The sequence below is a fragment of the Scyliorhinus torazame genome, unplaced genomic scaffold (assembly GCF_047496885.1).
Source record: "Scyliorhinus torazame isolate Kashiwa2021f unplaced genomic scaffold, sScyTor2.1 scaffold_444, whole genome shotgun sequence".
In the NCBI taxonomy this organism is placed as follows: domain Eukaryota; kingdom Metazoa; phylum Chordata; class Chondrichthyes; order Carcharhiniformes; family Scyliorhinidae; genus Scyliorhinus; species Scyliorhinus torazame.
In genome coordinates, this window is record NW_027308171.1 from 73,976 (window position 1) to 94,961 (window position 20,986).

At 57.1% G+C, this 20,986-nt stretch overlaps 1 protein-coding gene across 1 annotated transcript in view; it reads left to right on the top strand.

Annotated features, from left to right (window-relative positions):
- Positions 1–799: 799 nt before the first annotated feature.
- Positions 800–20,986, top strand: part of LOC140406297 (probable tubulin polyglutamylase TTLL9) — a gene marked incomplete at its 5' end in the record, with an annotated part of 73,766 nt that continues 53,579 nt past the window's right edge. Inside the window, 3 exons of the mRNA XM_072494410.1 lie at positions 800–847; positions 6,558–6,645; positions 10,311–10,369. Coding sequence (XP_072350511.1) covers positions 800–847; positions 6,558–6,645; positions 10,311–10,369 — 195 coding nt within the window. The remainder of the gene's footprint in view (positions 848–6,557; positions 6,646–10,310; positions 10,370–20,986) is intronic.

The window sequence follows — 20,986 nt, forward strand, 5'->3', positions numbered from 1 at the left end:
CAGAGCTGTTCGCTTCCGGGTTTTCCTCGCAGGTCCGCTCCTTCCAGCCAGGCAGACCTGCCGCGATTTGAATTTGGCGCCGACTCCGCCCCCTCTGAGCCGGTCAGAGCTGTTCGCTTCCGGGTTTTCCTCGCAGGTCCGCTCCTTCCAGCCAGGCAGACCTGCCGCGATTTGAATTTGGCGCCGACTCCGCCCCCTCCACCCAGTGAGTTCCTGCCGGTGGCTTCTGTCAAGATTGGAGTACCTCCCCCAGGTCCGCCTCCAACTTGTTTTTTTCTACCGTTTATCTTCAAGGGGCTTTTCCAGCGCAATATACTGAGCCCAGACAGTCTGCTTTTTGGGATAACAAGGTTAAGTTCTCTTGTGAAGATTTTCAAAGTCTTCCAGCTGCTCCGGAGATGGCTGCTATTCTCACCTTGCTATGTTGATGGGGTGTTAATTGGATTCTGCTCTGGTGGAGGCCAAGTCATTTACATCTGCATGGGGCTATGACCATCCCATTGTCCTGCTTGCAGGCAGGCCCCCTGTGTATTCCCGTGCCCCTTTGTCTGTGTTTTAATCTTATCTCGTTGTCTGGCTCCTTCTTCCTTGTGGCTCCTAGGGGGGGTTTGTAAATACCTATGCCCCTACTCAGCTCAGCGGATCAAGCCTGCTGGGAAATCTGGTTACGTTCTCTTGGCTGAAAAGTCAGTTTACAGTCTCTGGGTTTTATCCTTGGGCAGTCCAAAAAGGCCGAATTGCCCGAAAACCTTACACTTACAATTGTTTGTGCAAAGTTTACTAATGAGATATTTGGTTATTTGCAGGGAGGAAGTTTGATCTACGTGTCTATGTACTCGTGACGTCTGTAAGTAGATTTTGTTTCTGAAGCCCCTCTTGTGTTCGGTACCACTTAAACAGAAAGAACATTTATCTTGTTAAGGTTTTGAGTTAGTTACAAAGTGGTGTCCCTTACTTGGCATGAAGGAAGGCTCACCTCATGTCTCACTTGGTGATGCCATTTCATGTTGTTCTGATAGTGGATTTGTACAAGACTAAACAGGGTAGCAGGGTACAAGCCCGATTCTACACCCGGAATCTTAAGAACATAAGAACTAGGAGCAGGAGTAGGCCATCTGGCCCCTCGAGCCTGCTCCGCCATTCAATGAGATCATGGCTGATCTTTTGTGGACTCAGCTCCACTTTCCGGCCCGAACGCCATAACCCTTAATCCCTGTATTCTTCAAAAAACTATCTATCTTTATCTTAAAAACATTTAATGAAGGAGCCTCTACTGCTTCACTGGGCAAGGAATTCCATAGATTCACAACTCTTTGGGTGAAGAAGTTCCTCCTAAACTCAGTCCTTCCCATATTTTGAGGCTATGCCCCCTACGTCTGCTTTCACCCGCCAGTCCTACCTATTCCCTTCATAACTTTTTATGTTTCTATAAGATACCCCCCGCATCCTTCTAAATACCAACGAGTACAGTCCCAGTCTACTCAACCTCTCCTCGTAATCCAACCCCTTCAGCTCTGAGATTAACCTAGTGAATCTCCTCTGCACACCCTCCAGCGCCAGTACGTCCTTTCTCAGGTAAGGAGACCAAAACTGAACACAATACTCCAGGTGTGGCCTCACTAACACCTTATACAATTGCAGCATAACACCCCTAGTCTTAAACTCCATCCCTTTAGCAATGATGGACAAAACTCAATTTGCCTTCTCAATCACATGTTGCACCTGTAAACCAACTTTTTGTGACTCATGCACTAGCATACCCAGATCTCTCTGCACAGCAGCATGTTTTAATATCTTATCATTTAAATAATAATCCCTTTTGCTATTATTCCTACCAAAATGGATAACCTCACATTTGTCAACACTGTATTCCATCTGCCAGACCCTAGCCCATTCACTTAACCTATCCAAGTCCCTCTGCAGACTTCCAGTATCCTCTGCACTTTTTGCTTTACCACTCATCTTAATGTCGTCTGCAAACTTGGACCCCAACTCCAAATCATCTATGTAAATTGTGAACAATTGTGGGTCCAACACGGATCACTGAGGGACACCATTAGCTACTGATTGCCAACCAGAGAAACATCCATTAATCCCCACTCTTTGCTTTCTATTAATTAACCAATCCTCTATCCATGCTACTACTTTACCCTTAATACCATGCATCTTTATCTTATGCAGCAACCTTTTGTGTGGCACCTTGTCAAAAGCTTTCTGGAAATCCAGATATGCCACATCCATTGGCTCCCCATTATCTACCGCGCTGGTAATGTCTTCAAAAAATTCCTCTAAATTAGTTAGGCACGACCTTTCCTTTTTGAACCTATGCTGCGTCTGCCAAATGGGACAATTTCCATCCAGATGCCTCGCTATTTCTTCATTGATGATAGATTCCAGCATCCTATGACTGGCCTATAAATACCCGCTTTCTGCCGACCTCCTTTTTATAAACAGTGGTGTCACGTTTGCTAATTTCCAATCCATCGGGACCACCCCAGAGTCTAGTGAATTTTGGTAAATTATCACTAGTACATTTGCAATTTCCCTAGCCATCTCTTTTAGCACTCTGGGATGCATTCCATCAGGTCCAGGAGACTTGTCTACCTTTAGCCCCATTAGCTTGCCCATCACTACCTCCTTAGTAATAACAATCCTCTCAAGGTCCTCACCTGTCATAGTCTCATTTCTATCAGTCACTGGCATGTTATTTGTGTCTTCCACTGTGAAGACCGACCCAAAAAACCTGTTCAGTTCCTCAGCCATTTCCTCATCCCCCATTATTCAATCTCCCTTCTCATCCTCTTAAGGACCAATATTTACCTGAGCCACTCTTTTTTGTTTTATATGTATGTAGAAACTTTTACTGCCTGTTTTTATATTCTGAGCAAGTTTACTCTCATAATCTATCTTACTCTTATTTATAGCTTTTTTTAGTAGCTTTCTGGTGCCCCCTAAAGTTTTCCCAGTCCTCTAGTCTCCCACTATCTTTGCCACTTTGTATGCTTTTTCCTTCAATTTGATACTCTCCCTTATTTCCTTTGATATCTACGGTCGATTTTCCCTCTTTCTACCGTCCTTCCTTTTTGTTGGTATAAACCTTTGCTGAGCACTGTGAAAAATCGCTTGGAAGGTTCTCCACTGTTCCTCAACTGTTTCTCCATAAAGTCTTTGCTCCCAGTCTACCTTAGCTAGCTCTTCTCTCATCCCATTGTAATCTGCTTTCTTTAAGCACAAAACACTAGTGTTTGATTTTACCTTCTCACCCTCCACCTGTATTTTAAATTCCACCATATTGTGATCGCTCCTTCCGAGAGGATCCCTAACTATGAGATCATTAATCAATCCTGTCTCATTACACAGGACCAGATCTCGGACCGTTTGTTCCCTCGTAGGTTCCATTACATACTGTTCGAGGAAACTATCGCAGATACATTCTATAAACTCCTCCTCAAGGCTGGCTTGACCGACCTGGTTAAACCAATCGACATGTAGATTAAAATCTTCTGTGGGTCTGCGGGACTGCACTGAGATTATGTGTGTCTAACAAGTGACATTACAATCAGAACCTGGACACATTCTAAGCTGTTTTTGCAGCCAATTATTATTCCACTTACAGTAAATGATCATTGGATTCCCAACTAATTGCCTCAAAATTGAACACATTATCACACACTTCTGAAGAAGTAACATCATTATTGTACAATAATATTGTTGTGGAACAATCATTTATTTTGCCACAGAGATTGTCTCTGAAGCTGGACCCTACCCAACTGGGAAAGCATTGGGCAGTTATACATTGAGAAACAAGTAGGCAGTACATTGCTTAAATTCCAACATTTCCTGTTTTAGGTTTATATTAAATAAATACTTCTGTTTGCCGATTTTTACAAAGTAGGGTGTCTGTTATCCCAAGTATTATTTGTTTTCCCTATCTCCGAGAGACTCCTCCTAACCTCTCCCCTGATGCTTGTTGCTGCCAGGCTTGGCCTTTTACTGAAAAGTCAGGTCTTTGAGGTAGTACAGAATTCACCAGGCATTCAGAATCCCTACAGAGCAAAAAGAGGCCATGCAGCACATCGGGTCTGAACTGATCCTCCGAAAGAGCACCCTGCCGAGGCCTATTCCCACACCTTATCCCCACCTAACCTGCACATCTTTGGACTGTAGGAGGAAACCAGAGCACCCAGAGGAAAGGAGACAGCTGAGGTTTGCTGATACTAGCTGGCTGTTAACTGTGTAAGCATCCAGCTAGCGGTGCCTGTGTGTCTTTGCCCTGAAGACGAACTGTCATTAAATGCACGAACTATGGCTGCTGCAACAAACCAATATTGGGTCAGCTGGTGAAGATGGAGGTGGACCCTGGGGCAGCTGTCTCGCTGGTGCCAGAGACTGTTTATCAAGAAAAGTTCCAACATATTGCTCTGCAACTCTTGAAATAGTGTTAAAAGCCTACCTACCCCCTGTGGAGGGGTCGTATTAAATTAACAATTAATGCAATTAAATGGACAGGCGGCAAATTTGTCTTGCACATAGTCAAAGGAAATTATCCGGAAATAATGAGAAGAACTTGCTGAAAAGGATCAGATTTAATTGGGCTGAGGTAAATCTCATGACATTCCAAATTCCGAATTGGGCAGTACGGTAGCATGGTGGTTAGCATAGGTGCTTCACAGCTCCAGGGTCCCAGGTTCGATTCCAGGCTTGGGTCACTGTCTGTCTGGAGTCTGCACATTCTCCCCATGTGTGCGTGGGTTTCCTCCAGGTGCTCCAGTTTCCTCCCGCAGTCCAAAGATATGCGGGTTAGGTGGATTGGCTATACTAAATTGCCCTTAGTGTCCCAAAAGGTTAACTGGGGGGACTGAAGGCAATACTGCAAATACTGAAAGAGTTTGGAACCTTCTCGGGCTACAAACTTAACCTGGGCAAAAGCGAGACATTCACAGTGAACCCAAAAGAGGGAGGGACAGAGCTGAAAGAACTCCCATTCAAAACCAGAACAGATTCCATTACCTGGGGATCCAAATGGCCAGCTGGCTCTACCAAGCCTACAATACTACCACTGGGCAGCAACAACAGAAAAAGTGAGGGGATGGGTACAAGAACCCGACACAGATTGGGTACAAATGGAGGAGGCATCCTGTAAAGGAACAACCCTCTGGGCCCTGGCCACAGCAGCACTCCCATCCTCCTCAACAAGGTACACAACGAGCCCAGTGGTAGCGGCCATGCTCAGAACGTGGACCCAGTTGAGACAACACTTCAGGATAACCGAAATGTCCCTGAGGGCCCCCATCTGCGGCAATCACAGATTACCCCCAGCCATGCTAGATACCACCTTCAAAAAATGGAGGTGGGACGGGGGCACATTTACGGTCGGGGACTTCTACATAGGGCGCAGACTGGCGATACTGGATGAACCGATGAGGAAGTGGAAACTATCAAGAGGACAGGAATGGAGACACCTCCAAATAAAGCACTTCCTCCACAAAGAGACAGTAGGGTACCCCGGGCCCCAGAAAGCACACTACTAGAGGACCTGATAGGCACAAGCAGCAAGAAGGGGGGGCTATGTGGGAAAATATATGGACAGCTACTGGGCAGAGCCCGAACACCACTGGACGGGACCAGACAAAAATGGGAGGACGAACTGGGGACAGAGGTGGATGGGGACTCTGGAGCGAAGCACTGAGCAGGGTGAACTCCACCTCCCCCTGCGCAAGGCTTAGCCTATTGCAGCTCAAAGTGGTGCACAGAGCGCACCTGACCAGAACCCGAATGAGCAGGTTTTTCCCGGAGGTGGAGGACAAACGTGAGCGGTGCCAGAGGGACCCGGCTAACCACACCCACATGTTTTGGGCTTGCCCCAAGCTTGCTGGGTTCTGGACTGCCTTCTCCGAGGCAATGTCCAAGGTTGTGGAGGTGAGGGTGAAGCCATGCCCAATAGTGGCAATCTTCGGGGTATCGGAGCAGCCAGAGTTACACATGGGGAAGGGGGCCAATGCCCTTGCTTTCGCTTCTCTAATCGCACGCCGGAGAATCGGCTGGCGATCGGCAGCACCACCCACAGCTGCAGACTGACTAGCTAACCTCTCGGAACTTTTCCACCTGGAGAAGATTAAGTACGCCACCCGACGGTCAGAGGAAGGCTTCCTGGATACTTGGGGGCAGTTCGGCGGCCTGTTCCAAAACCTGTTCGAGGCCAGCAACGAGGAGTGAGCCAGGAGAAAAAATAAAGATGAAGAACCAAAAGACCACGCAACCCGGCCGGGGGGGGGGGGGGTGGGGGGGATTTCATAGACCAATCCAGAGGGCAGCAAAATGTACGTACAGTTAGTCAAATGAACGACAAAACAAACCTTTAAATAAAATAAAGCAAATTAGCGCGGGCAAGAAAAATGTAATGTATATAAGCAACAACTGTTTATAAATATGAGAAAAGCCAATAAAAAAGATATAAGGAATCTTGTATTCAGTAAATACAATCAGGTTGTAGATATTGCTCAGAAATATGATCTAAATGTTTACTGACATGCAATTCCCTGTCTCCCTGTATACAGTACATCCCTCTGAAAGCCTGGTTATATAGAGACGGCTTTGCTCGATTTTCAAATACCCGATTCTCACTGAGCAGCATCGATGATCACTGTATCCTTTACTGACCACAATAAACGTGGGACGTGACAGATATTCAAATGAATAAAGTGTCATAGATAAATCGCACAACAACCTCTCACTCTGAGTAATTCACTGTAACCCACAGTAATCTGTCTGTAACTCACTGTAACCCACAGTGACCTCTGTGTAACTCACTGTAACACACAGTAACCTCTCTCTGTAACTCACTGTAACCCACAGTAACCTCTCTGTAACTCACTGACGCACAGTAACCTCTCTGTGTAACCCGCTTTAACCCACAGTAACCTCTCTGTAATTCACTGTAACCCACTGCATCCTCTGTTTAACTGACTAACCCACAATAACCTCTCTATGCAACCCACTGTATCCAACAGTAACCTGTTTAACTCACTGTAATCCACAATAACCTCTCTGTGTAACTCACTGTAACCCACAGTAACCTCTCTGTGTAACTCACTGTAACCCACAATAATCTCTATATAACTCACTATTACCACATTAACCTCTGTGTGTAACTCACTGTATCCCGCAGTAACCTCTCTGTGTCACTCACTGTGACCCAGAGTAACCCCTCTGTGTGTAACCCACAGTAACCTCTCTGTGTCACTCACTGTGACCCAGAGTAGCCTCTCTGTGTAACTCACTGTAACCCACAGTAACCTCTCTGTGTAACTCACTGTAACCCACAGTAACCTCACTGTGTAACTCACTGTAACCCACAGTAACCTCTCTGTGTAACTCACTGTAACCCACAGTAACCTCTCTGTGTAACTCACTGTAACCTCTCTGTGTAACTCACTGTAACCCACAGTAACCTCTCTGTGCAACTCACTGTAACCTCTCTGTGTAACTCACTGTAACCCACAGTAACCTCTCTGTGCAACTCACTGTAACCTCTCTGTGCAACTCACTGTAACCCACAGTAACCTCTCTGTGTAACTCACTGTGACCCACAGTGACCTCTCTGTGCAACTCACTGTAACCCACAGTCACGTCTCTGTGTAACTCACTGTGACCCACAGTAACCTCTCTTTGTAACTCACTGTGACCCACAGTAACCTCTCTGGGTAACTCACTGTGACTCACAGTGACATCGCTGTGTAACTCACTGTGACCCACATTAACCTCTCTCTGTAACTCACTGTAACCCACCGTGACCTCTCAGTGTAACACACTGTAACCCACAGTAACCTCTCTGTGTAACTCACTGTGACTCACAGTAACCTCTCTCCAACTCACTGTAACCCACAGTAACCTCTCTGTGTAACTCACTGTAACCCACAGTAACCTCTCTGTGTAACTCACTGTAACCCACAGTGACCTCTCTCTGTAACTCACTGTAACCCACAGTAACCTCTCTGTGTAACTCACTGTGACTCACAGTAACCTCTCTGTGTAACTCATTGTGACCCACAGTGACCTCTCTCTGTACCTCACTGTAACCCACAGTAACCTCTCTGTGTAACTCACTGTGACTCACAGTGACCTCTCTGTGTAACTCACTGGGACCCACAGTAACCTCTCTGTGTAACCCGCATTAACCCACAGTAACCTCTCTCTGTAACTCACTGTAACCCACAGTGACCTCTCTCGGTAACTCACTGTAACCCACAGTGACCTCTCTGTGTAACTCACTGTAACCCACAGTAACCTCTCTGTGTAACTCACTGTAACCCACAGTGACCTCTCTGTGTATCTCACTGTGACCCACAGTAACCTCTCTGTGTAACTCATTGTGACCCACAGTGACCTCTCTCTGTACCTCACTGTAACCCACAGTAACCTCTCTGTGTAACTCACTGTAACCCACAGTAACCTCTCTGTGTAACTCACTGTAACCCACAGTGACCTCTCTGTGTATCTCACTGTAACCCACAGTGACCTCTCTGTGTAACTCACTGTAACCCACAGTAACCTCTCTGTGTAACTCACTGTAACCCACAGTAACCTCTGTGTATTTCACTGTAACCCACAGTAACCTCTCTGTAATTCACTGTAACCCACAGTAACCTCTCTGTGTAACTCACTGTAACCCACAGTAACCTCTCTGTAATTCACTGTAACCCACAGTAACCTCTCTGTAATTCACTGTAACACAGTAACCTCTCTGTGTAACTCACAGTAACCTCTCTGTGTATTTCACTGTAACCCATAGTAACCTCTTTGTGTCACTCACTGTAACCCACAGTGACCTCTCTGTGTAACTCACTGTAACCCACAGTAACCTCTCTGTAATTCACTGTAACACACAGTAACCTCTCTCTATAATTCACTGTAACCCACAGTGACCTCTCGGTGTAACTCACTGTAACCCACAGTAACCTCTCTGTAATTGACTGTAACCCATACTCCAATGAAGCTTCCCATGAGGACATTGCCTATGTCCTATTGTCCCTCCTTAATAGGTATCTCCGACTCTAATCTCATCCCAATGCCCCAAATATCTAAAACCCACCCTCTTGCACCATTTTCATCCCCCCAAGTTTGTTACTGGTCACGAACAGTTCATGATATTCCTATGAAGTACCTTGGGATGTTTCATTGTGTTGCAGTTGCTGTAGAATAGAAGTTGTTATTGCTGCACCACACATCAGGTGACACATCAATTGTCCCCATCTTCTTATTTCGACTGTCACCTTAGCTCAGGAAAGCCTGACCATCGGACCTTAATACTTGCTCTCGCTATGTTACTATAGTACTGGTTCCCTATCATCCTCTTTCAGATATTCCGCATCATCTCTCTCTCTCTCTCCACAATGCATGTGGGACTCTCAATGATGGTCACAAAAATGCCTGCCTGCCCCACCCAACTATGGAATCTCCTACACTAACTGCATTTCTCCTCTGCACTGATCCCGCCTGTTCAGTTCTTTGCCCAGTGGTGCCATGGTCTGGACCTCACTCCTTCAGACTGGTGTCATTCCCAGCAGTTTGCAATGCAGAATACCTGTTTGAGAATGGAAGGCATCCTGAAGGCTTCTCCTGCCTTTTCCGACTCTTCCTGATGGCCACCCACCTATTATTCTGAATTCTCTCGGTCTGTGAGGGCCAACCTCCTGGAATGTGCAATCCTCCCTTATACTCCACAGTTATTCCAGCTGTCCCTCAAGCTTGGAAATCCTAGACTGAGCTCATGCAGCTGGAGCAACGTTCTACACATGTGGCCCCTTAGTGTCATGAAGTGTCCTACAGGGCACAGGAATTGCAAATAACAAGTCTCAGCCATCCAGACACAATCATAAAAACGATTCTCTCTTTTTGAATCCAGTTAGCACTTCATAAAAACAATGATTTAATCTTCACTCACAGAGTCTGGAGCACATTGTATGACACTGATCTCAGCAGCCCAAGTTAGAAGGTCAGGTGAGATAGAAGTGGCTGGATCTCAAGGGGTGTAACAGCTCAGTTATCATTCCACAGGTAATTTTGGGCGATATTTAATCTGAGTTTACAGAACAGTCATGGATGATGAAGATCATTCAACCCATGTAAAGAGATCCCAACACCTTGACATTGTAAGAACTAAATATTTTGAAAATTGTGTCTCCACCGCTCTCTTCAGCAGACAATTGGAGACACTGTGTACAAGTATTTTGATAGTTAACTGTTGTACATGAAGCCATTTGTATTCAAAGTGCGGCTCCGCTTTGTTCCCTGACACGTTCCTTGCACAGTTATACATCTAACAAATGTGGCAGTGCAAAAAACCGCCCCCGACTATGATCCAGAAAAGGTAAGAAGCATGAGTCAATGACATGAGACACTGAGGACAGGGAAGGGGGGCCTTAAGGGGAGCGCTGACGTGGGGAGCATGCTGATGTGGGGAGCATGCTGATGTGGGGAGCATGCTGATGTGGGGAGCATGCTGATGTGGGGAGCACGCTGATGTGGGGAGCACGCTGATGTGGGGAGCACGCTGACGGGTGCATGCTGATGTGGGGAGCAAGCTGACGTGGGGAGCAAGCTGACGTGGGGAGCAAGCTGACGTGGGGAGCAAGCTGACGTGGGGAGCACGCTGTTGTGGGGAGCACGCTGATGTGGGGAGCACGCTGATGTGGGGAGCACGCTGATGTGGGGAGCACGCTGATGTGGGGAGCACGCTGATGTGGGGAGCACGCTGTTGGGGGGGAGCACGCTGATGGGGGGAGAACGATGATGGGGGGACCATGCTGATGGGGGGAGAACGATTATGGGGGGGAGCGCGCTGATGGGGGGAGCGCGCTACTGGGGGGAGCACGGTGATGGGGGGGAGCGTGCTGATGGGGGCGAGAAAGCTGATGGGGGAGCACGCTGATGGGGAGGAGATCGCTGATGGGGGGAGAACGCTGATGGGGGGAGATCGCTGATGGAGGGGGGAGCACGCTTATCACCGCTGATGGGGGGGCGCGCTGATAGGGGGAGCGTGCTGATGGGGAGTGCGCGCTGATGGGGGAGCACGCTAATGGGTGGGAGCACGGTGATGGGGGGGAGAACGCTGATGGCGGGAGCACGGTGATGGGGGAGAACGCTGATTGGGGGGAGCACGCTGATGGGGGGAGAACGCTGATGGGGGAGCACGCTGATGGGGGGAGCACGCTGATGGGGGGAGCACGGTGATGGGGGAGCGCGGTGATGGGGGGAGCGCGGTGATGGGGGGAGCGCGGTGATGGGGGGAGAACGCTGATGGGGGGAGAACGCTGATGGGGGGAGCGCAGTGATGGGGGCAGCACGCTGATGGGGGGAGCGCGGTGATGGGGGGAGCACGCTGATGGGGGGAGCACGCTGATGGGGGGAGCACGCTGATGGGGGGAGCACGGTGATGGTGGGGAGAACGCTGATGGGGGGAGCACGCTGATGGGGGCGAGCGCGGTGATGCAGGGCGCACGCTGATGGGGGGTGAACGCTTGGGTCACTGTCTGTGCGGAGTCTCCATTTCCTCCGCGTGTGTGCGTGGGTTTCCTCCGGGTGCTCCGGTTTCCTCCCACAGTCCAAAGATGTGCAGGTTAGGTGGATTGGCCATGATAAATTGCCCTTAGTGTCCAAATGCTGATGGGGGGAGCATGCTGATGGGGGAGCACGGTGATGGGGGGAGCACGCTGATGGGGGGGGAGCACGATGTGGGGGGAGCACGCTGATGGGGGCAGAACGCTGATGGGGGGGGAGCGCACTGATGGGGGGAAGCTCGCTTATGGGGGGGAATCGCGCTGATAGGGGTGAAAGCTGATGGGGGGGAGCATGGTGATGGGGGGAGAACGCTGATGGGGGGAGAACGCTGATGGGGGGAGAACGCTGATGGGGGAGAAGGCTGATGGGGGAGAAGGCTGATGGGGGAGAAGGCTGATGGGGGAGAAAGCAGATGGGGGGAGCACGCTGATGGGGGGAGCACGCTGATGGAGGAAGAACGCTGATGGGAGGAGAACGCTGATGGGATGAGAACGCTGATAGGGGGGAGCACGCTGATGGGAGCACGCTGCTGGGAGGGAGCACGCTGATGGGAGGAGAATGCTGATGGGTTGAGAACGCTGATAGGGGGGAGCGCGCTGATGGGGGGAGCACGCTGATGGGAGCACACTGCTGGGGGGGAGCACGCTGATGTGGGGGAGAGCGCTGATGTGGGGGAGAACGCTGATGGGTGGGAGCACGGTGATGGGGGAGCACGCTCATGGCGGGGAGCACGCTGATGGGGGGAGCACGGTGATGGGAGCGCGGGGATGGGGGGAGCGCGGTGATGGGGGGAGCACGCTGATGGGGGGGAGCACGCTGATGGGGGGGTGCACGGTGATGGGGGGGAGCACGCTGATGGGGGGGGAGCACGCTGATGGGGGGGGAGCGCGCTGATGGGGGGGAGCACGCTGATGGGGGGGGGGAGCACGCTGATGGGGGGGAGCACACTGATGGGGGGGAGCACGCTGATGGGGGGGAGCACGCTGATGGGGGGGAGCACGCTGATGGGGGGGAGCACGCTGATGGGGGGGAGCACGCTGATGGGGGGGAGCACGCTGATGGGGGGGAGCACGCTGATGGGGGGGAGCACGCTGATGGGGGGGAGCACGCTGATGGGGGGGAGCACGCTGATGGGGGGAGCACGCTGATGGGGGGGAGCACGCTGATGGGGGGGAGCACGCTGATGGGGGGGAGCACGCTGATGGGGGGGGGAGCACGGTGATGGGGGGGAGCACGGTGATGTGGGGGAGAACGCTGATGGGGGGAGAACGCTGATGGGGGGGAGCACGCTGATGGGGGGAGCACGCTGATGGGGTGGATCACGATGATGGGGGTGCACGCTGATGGGGGGGAGCACGCTGTTGGGGTGAGCACGCTGATTGGGGGTGAAAGCTGATGGGGGGGAGCACGCTGATGGGGGGGAGCACGCTGATGGGGGGGAGCACGCTGATGGGGGGAGAACGCTGATGGGTGGGAGCACGCTGATGGGGGGGAGCACGCTGATAGGGGGGAGCACGCTGATGGGGGGAGAACGCTGATGGGTGGGAGCACGCTGATGGGGTGGAGCACGCTGATGGGGTGGATCACGATGATGGGGGTGCACGCTGATGGGGGGAGCACGCTGATGGGGGGAGAACGCTGATGGGTGGGAGCACGCTGATGGGGTGGATCACGATGATGGGGGTGCACGCTGATGGGGGGAGCACGCTGATGGGGGGAGCGCGCTGATGGGGGGAGCACGCTGATGGGGGGGAGCACGCTGATGGGGGGAGCGCGCTGATGGGGGTTGAAAGCTGATGGGGGGGAGCACGCTGATGGGGGGGAGCATGCTGATGGGGGGAGCACGCTGATGGGGGGAGCACGCTGATGGGGGGGAGCACGCTGATGGGGGGAGCACGCTGATGGGGGGAGCACGCTGATGGGGGGGAGCACGCTGATGGGGGGGAGCACGCTGATGGGGGGGAGCACGCTGATGGGGGGAGCACGCTGATGGGGGCAGCACGCTGATGGGGGGGAGCACGGTGATTGGGGGAGAACGCTGATGGGTGGGAGCACGCTGATGGGGGGGAGCACGCTGATGGGGGAGAACGCTGATGGGTGGGAGCACGCTGATGGGGGGGAGCACGCTGATGGGGGAGAACGCTGATGGGGGGAGCACGGTGATTGGGGGAGAACGCTGATGGGTGGGAGCACGCTGATGGGGGGGAGAACGCTGATGGGTGGGAGCACGCTGATGGGGGGGAGCACGCTGATGGGGGAGAACGCTGATGGGTGGGAGCACGCTGATGGGTGGGAGCACGCTGATGGGGGGGAGCACGCTGATGGGGGAGAACGCTGATGGGTGGGAGCACGCTGATGGGGGGGAGCACGCTGATGGGGGAGAACGCTGATGGGGGGGAGCACGGTGATGGGGGGGAGCACGGTGATTGGGGGAGAACGCTGATGGGTGGGAGCACGCTGATGGGGGGAGAACGCTGATGGGTGGGAGCACGCTGATGGGGGGGAGCACGCTGATGGGGGAGAACGCTGATGGGTGGGAGCACGCTGATGGGGGGGAGCACGCTGATGGGGGAGAACGCTGATGGGTGGGAGCACGCTGATGGGGGAGAACGCTGATGGGGTGGATAACGGTGATGGGTTGAGCACACTAATTGGGGGGAGCACGCTGATGGGGGGAGCATGCTGCTGGGGGGAGCACGGTGATGGGGGGGAGCGTGCTGATGGGGGCGAGAAAGCTGATGGGGGCGAGAAAGCTGATGGGGGAGCACGCTTATCACCGCTGTTGGGGGGAGCACAGTGATTGGGGGAGTACGCTGATGGGGGGAGCGCGCTGATGGGGGGCCGCGCTGATGGGGGGGCGCGCTGATAGGGGGAGCGTGCTGATGGGGAGTGCGCGCTGATGGGGGAGCACGGTGATGGGGGAGAGAACGCTGATGGCGGGAGCACGGTGATGGGGGGAGAACGCTGATTAGGGGGAGAACGCTGATTAGGGGGAGAACGCTGATGGGGGGAGCGCGCTGATGGGGGGAGCGCGGTGATGGGGGGAACGCGGTGATGGGGGGAACGCGGTGATGGGGGGAACGCGGTGATGGGGGGAGCGCGGTGATGGGGGGAGCGCGGTGATGGGGGGAGCGCGGTGATGGGGGGAGCGCGGTGATGGGGGGAGCGCGCTGATGGGGGGAGCGCGGTGATGGGGGGAACGCGGTGATGGGGGGAACGCGGTGATGGGGGGAACGCGGTGATGGGGGGAGCGCGGTGATGGGGGGAGCGCGGTGATGGGGGGAGCGCGGTGATGGGGGGAGCGCGCTGATGGGGGGAGCGCGCTGATGGGGGGAGCACGCTGATGGGGGGGAGCACGCTGATGGGGGGGAGCACGCTGATGGGGGGGAGCACGCTGATGGGGGGAGCACGCTGATGGGGGGGAGCACGCTGATGGGGGGGAGCACGCTGATGGGGGGGAGCACGCTGATGGGGGGGAGCACGCTGATGGGGGCGAGAAAGCTGATGGGGGCGAGAAAGCTGATGGGGGGAGATCGCTGATGGGAGAACGCAGATGGGGGGAGATCGCTGATGGGCGGAGAACGCTGATGGGGGGAGATCGCTGATGGAGGGGGAGCACAGTGATTGGGGGAGTACGCTGATGGGGGGAGCGCGCTGATGGGGGGGCGCGCTGATGGGGGGGCGCGCTGATAGGGGGAGCGTGCTGATGGGGAGTGCGCGCTGATGGGGGAGCACGCTAATGTGTGGGAGCACGGTGATGGGGGAGAGAACGCTGATTACGGGGAGAACGCTGATTAGGGGGAGAACGCTGATGGGGGGAGAACGCTGATGGGGGGAGCGCGCTGATGGGGGGAGCGCGGTGATGGGGGGAACGCAGTGATGGGGGGAACGCGGTGATGGGGGGAACGCGGTGATGGGGGGAACGCGGTGATTGGGGGAGAACGCTGATTAGGGGGAGAACGCTGATTAGGGGGAGAACGCTGATGGGGGGAGCGCGCTGATGGGGGGAGCGCGGTGATGGGGGGAACGCGGTGATGGGGGGAACGCGGTGATGGGGGGAACGCGGTGATGGGGGGAACGCGGTGATGGGGGGAGCGCGGTGATGGGGGGAGCGCGGTGATGGGGGGAGCGCGGTGATGGGGGGAGCGCGCTGATGGGGGGAGCGCGCTGATGGGGGGGAGCACGCTGATGGGGGGAGCACGCTGATGGGGGGGAGCACGCTGATGGGGGGGAGCACGCTGATGGGGGGGAGCACGCTGATGGGGGGGAGCACGCTGATGGGGGCGAGAAAGCTGATGGGGGCGAGAAAGCTGATGGGGGGAGATCGCTGATGGGGGGAGAACGCTGATGGGGGGAGATCGCTGATGGGGGGAGAACGCTGATGGGGGGAGATCGCTGATGGAGGGGGAGCACAGTGATTGGGGGAGTACGCTGATGGGGGGAGCGCGCTGATGGGGGGGCGCGCTGATGGGGGGGCGCGCTGATAGGGGGAGCGTGCTGATGGGGAGTGCGCGCTGATGGGGGAGCACGCTAATGTGTGGGAGCACGGTGATGGGGGAGAGAACGCTGATTAGGGGGAGAACGCTGATTAGGGGGAGAACGCTGATGGGGGGAGAACGCTGATGGGGGGAGCGCGCTGATGGGGGGAGCGCGGTGATGGGGGGAACGCGGTGATGGGGGGAACGCGGTGATGGGGGGAACGCGGTGATGGGGGGAGAACGCTGATTAGGGGGAGAACGCTGATTAGGGGGACAACGCTGATGGGGGGAGCGCGCTAATGGGGGGAGCGCGGTGATGGGGGGAACGCGGTGATGGGGGGAACGCGGTGATGGGGGGAACGCGGTGATGGGGGGAACGCGGTGATGGGGGGAGCGCGGTGATGGGGGGAGCGCGGTGATGGGGGGAGCGCGGTGATGGGGGGAGCGCGGTGATGGGGGGAGCGCGCTGATGGGGGGAGCGCGCTGATGGGGGGGAGCACGCTGATGGGGGGGAGCACGCTGATGGGGGGGAGCACGCTGATGGGGGGGAGCACGCTGATGGGGGGGAGCACGCTGATGGGGGGAGCACGCTGATGGGGGGGAGCACGGTGATGGGGGGAGCACGGTGATTGGAGGAGAACGCGGAAGAGTGGGAGCACGCTGATGGGGGGAGAACGCTGATGGGTGGGAGCACGCTGATGGGGGGAGAACGCTGATGGGGTGGATCACGGTGATGGGGGTGAGCACGCTGATGGGGGGGACCGCGCTGATGGGGTGTGAAAGCTGATGGGGGGAGCACGCTGATGGGGGGAGAACGATGATGGGGGGGAGCGCGCTGATGGGGGGAGAACGATGATGGAGGGACCGTGCTGATGGGGGGAGAACGATGATGGGGGGGAGCGCGCTGATGGGGGGAGCACGCTGCTGGGGGGAGCACGGTGATGGGGGGGTGCGTGCTGATGGGGGCGAGAAAGCTGATGGGGGAGCACGCTGATGGTGAGATCGCTGATGGGGGGAGAACGCTGATGGGGGGAGATCGCTGATGGAGGGGGGAGCTCGCTTATCACCGCTGATGGGGGGGCGCGCTGATAGGGGGAGCGTGCTGATGGGGAGTGCGCGCTGATGGGGGAGCACGCTAATGGGTGGGAGCACGGTGATGGGGGGGAGAACGCTGATGGCGGGAGCACGGTGATGGGGGAGAACGCTGATTGGGGGGAGCACGCTGATGGGGGGAGCACGCTGATGGGGGGAGAACGCTGATGGGTGGGAGCACGCTGATGGGTGGAGAACGCTGATGGGTGGGAGCACGCTGATGGGGGAGAACGCTGATGGGGTGGATCACGGTGATGGGTTGAGCACACTAATTGAGGGGTGCACACTGATGGGGGGAGAAAGCTGATGGGGGGAGAAAGCTGATGGGGGGAGCATGCTGATGGGAGGAGAACGCTGATGGGGGGAGAACGCTGATGGGGGGAGATCGCTGATGGAGGGGGAGCACGCTTATCACCGCTGTTGGGGGGAGCACAGTGATTGGGGGAGTACGCTGATGGGGGGAGCGCGCTGATGGGGGGGCGCGCTGATAGGGGGAGCGTGCTGATGGGGAGTGCGCGCTGATGGGGGAGCACGCTAATGTGTGGGAGCACGGTGATGGGGTGGAGAACGCTGATGGCGGGAGCACGGTGATGGGGGGAGAATGCTGATTAGGGGGAGAACGCTGATGGGGGGAGCACGCTGATGGGGGGAGCACGCTGATGGGGGGAGCGCGGTGATGAGGGGAGCGCGGTGATGGGGGGAGCGCGGTGATGGGGGGAGCGCGGTGATGGGGGGAGCGCGGTGATGGGGGAGCGCGGTGTTGGGGGGAGCGCGGTGATGGGGGCAGTGCGGTGATGGGGGGAGCGCGGTGATGGGGGAGCGCGGTGATGGGGGGAGCGCGGTGATGGGGAGAGCGCGGTGATGGGGGGAGCGCGGTGATGGGGGGAGCGCGGTGATGGGGGGAGCGCGGTGATGGGGGGGAGAACGCTGATGGGGGGGAGCACGCTGATGGGGGGGAGCACGCTGATGGGGGGGAGCACGCTGATGGGGGGGAGCACGCTGATGGGGGGGAGCACGCTGATGGGGGGGAGCACGGTGATGGGGGGAGCACGGTGATTGGAGGAGAACGCTGAAGAGTGGGAGCACGCTGATGGGGGGAGAACGCTGATGGGTGGGAGCACGCTGATGGGGGGAGAACGCTGATGGGGTGGATCACGGTGATGGGGGCGAGAAAGCTGATGGGGGGAGAACGCTGATGGGGGGAGCACGCTGATGGGGGGAGATCGCTGATGGAGGGGGAGCACGCTTATCACCGCTGTTGGGGGGAGCACGCTGATGGGGGGGAGCACAGTGATTGGGGGTGTACGCTGATGGGGGGAGCGCGCTGATGGGGGGGGCGCGCTGATAGGGGGAGCGTGCTGATGGGGAGTGCGCGCTGATGGGGGAGCACGCTAATGTGTGGGAGCACGGTGATGGGGGGGAGAACGCTGATGGCGGGAGCACGGTGATGGGGGGAGAACGCTGATTAGAGGGAGAACGCTGATGGGGGGAGCACGCTGATGGGGGGAGCACGCTGATGGGGGGAGCACGCTGATGAGGGGAGCGCGGTGATGGGGGGAGCGCGGTGATGGGGGGAGCGCGGTGATGGGGGGAGCGCGGTGATGGCGGGAGCGCGGTGATGGGGGAGCGCGGTGATGGGGGGAGCGCGGTGATGGGGGGAGAACGCTGATTAGAGGGAGAACGCTGATGGGGGGAGCACGCTGATGGGGGGAGCACGCTGATGGGGGGAGCACGCTGATGAGGGGAGCGCGGTGATGGGGGGAGCGCGGTGATGGGGGGAGCGCGGTGATGGGGGGAGCGCGGTGATGGCGGGGAGCGCGGTGATGGGGGAGCGCGGTGATGGGGGGAGCGCGGTGATGGGGGGAGCGCGGTGATGGGGGAGCGCGGTGATGGGGGGAGCGCGGTGATGGGGGAGCACGGTGATGGGGGGAGCGCGGTGATGGGGGGAGCGCGGTGATGGGGGGAGCGCGGTGATGGGGGGAGCGCGGTGATGGGGGGAGCGCGGTAATGGGGGGAGCACGGTGATGGGGGGAGCGCGGTGATGGGGGGAGCGCGGTGATGGGGGGAGAACGCTGATGGGGGGAGCACGCTGATGGGGGGGAGCACGCTGATGGGGGGGAGCACGCTGATGGGGGGGAGCACGCTGATGGGGGGGAGCACGCTGATGGGGGGGAGCACGGTGATGGGGGGGAGCACGGTGATTGGAGGAGAACGCTGAAGAGTGGGAGCACGCTGATGGGGGGAGAACGCTGATGGGTGGGAGCACGCTGATGGGGGGAGAACGCTGATGGGTGGGAGCACGCTGATGGGGGGAGAACGCTGATGGGGTGGATCACGGTGATGGGGGGTGCACGCTGATGGGGGGGACCGCGCTGATGGGGTGTGAAAGCTGATGGGGGGAGCACGCTGATGGGGGGACCCTGCTGATGGGGGGAGAACGATGATGGGGGGGAGCGCCCTGATGGGGGGAGCACGCTGCTGGGGGGAGCACGGTGATGGGGGGGAGCGTGCTGATGGGGGGAGAACGATGATGGGGGGACCGTGCTGATGGGGGGAGAACGATGATGGGGGGGAGCGCCCTGATGGGGGGAGCACGCTGCTGGGGGGAGCACGGTGATGGGGGGGAGCGTGCTGATGGGGGCGAGAAAGCTGATGGGGGGAGATCGCTGATGGAGGGGGGAGCATGCTTATCACCGCTGATGGGGGGGCGCGCTGATAGGGGGAGCGTGCTGATGGGGAGTGCGCGCTGATGGGGGAGCACGCTAATGGGTGGGAGCACGGTGATGGGGGGGAGAACGCTGATGGCGGGAGCACGGTGATGGGGGAGAACGCTGATTGGGGGAGCACGCTGATGGGGGGGAGCACGCTGATGGGGGGGAGCACGCTGATGGGGGGGAGCACGCTGATGGGGGGGAGCACGCTGATGGGGGGGAGCACGCTGATGGGGGGAGCACGCTGATGGGGGAGCACGCTGATGGGGGGAGCACGCTGATGGGGGGAGCACGGTGATGGGGGAGCGCGGTGATGGGGGGAGCACGCTGATGGGGGAGCACGCTGATGGGGGGAGCGCGGTGATGGGGGGAGCGCGGTGATGAGGGGAGCGCGGTGATGGGGGGAGCGCGGTGATGGGGGGAGCGCGGTGATGGGGGGAGCGCGGTGATGGGGGAGCGCAGTGATGGGGGGAGCACGCTGATGGGGGGAGCGCGGTGATGGGGGGAGCGCGGTGATGGGGGGAGCGCGGTGATGGGGGGAGCGCGGTGATGGGGGAGCGCAGTGATGGGGGGAGCACGCTGATGGGGGGAGCGCGGTGATGGGGGGAGCACGCTGATGGGGGGAGCACGGTGACGGTGGGGAGAACGCTGATGGGGGAGCGCGGTGATGGGGTGAGCACGCTGATGGGGGGAGCACGCTGATGGGGGCGAGCGCGGTGATGCAGGGAGCACGTTGATGGGGGGTGAACGCTTGGGTCACTGTCTGTGCGGAGTCTCTATTTCCTCCGCGTGTGTGCGTGGGTTTCCTCCGGGTGCTCCGGTTTCCTCCCACAGTCCAAAGATGTGCAGGTTAGGTGGATTGGCCATGATAAATTGCCCTTAGTTTCCAAATGCTGATGGGGGGAGCATGCTGATGGGGGAGCATGCTGATGGGGGAGCACGGTGATGGGGGGAGCACGCTGATGGGGGGGGGAGCACGCTGTGGGGGGAGCACGCTGATGGGGGCAGATCGCTGATGGGGGGGGAGCGCACTGATGGGGGGAAGCTCGCTGATGGGGGGGAATCGCGCTGATAGGGGCGAAAGCTGATGGGGGGGAGCATGGTGATGGGGGGAGAACGCTGATGGGGGGAGAAAGCAGGTGGGGG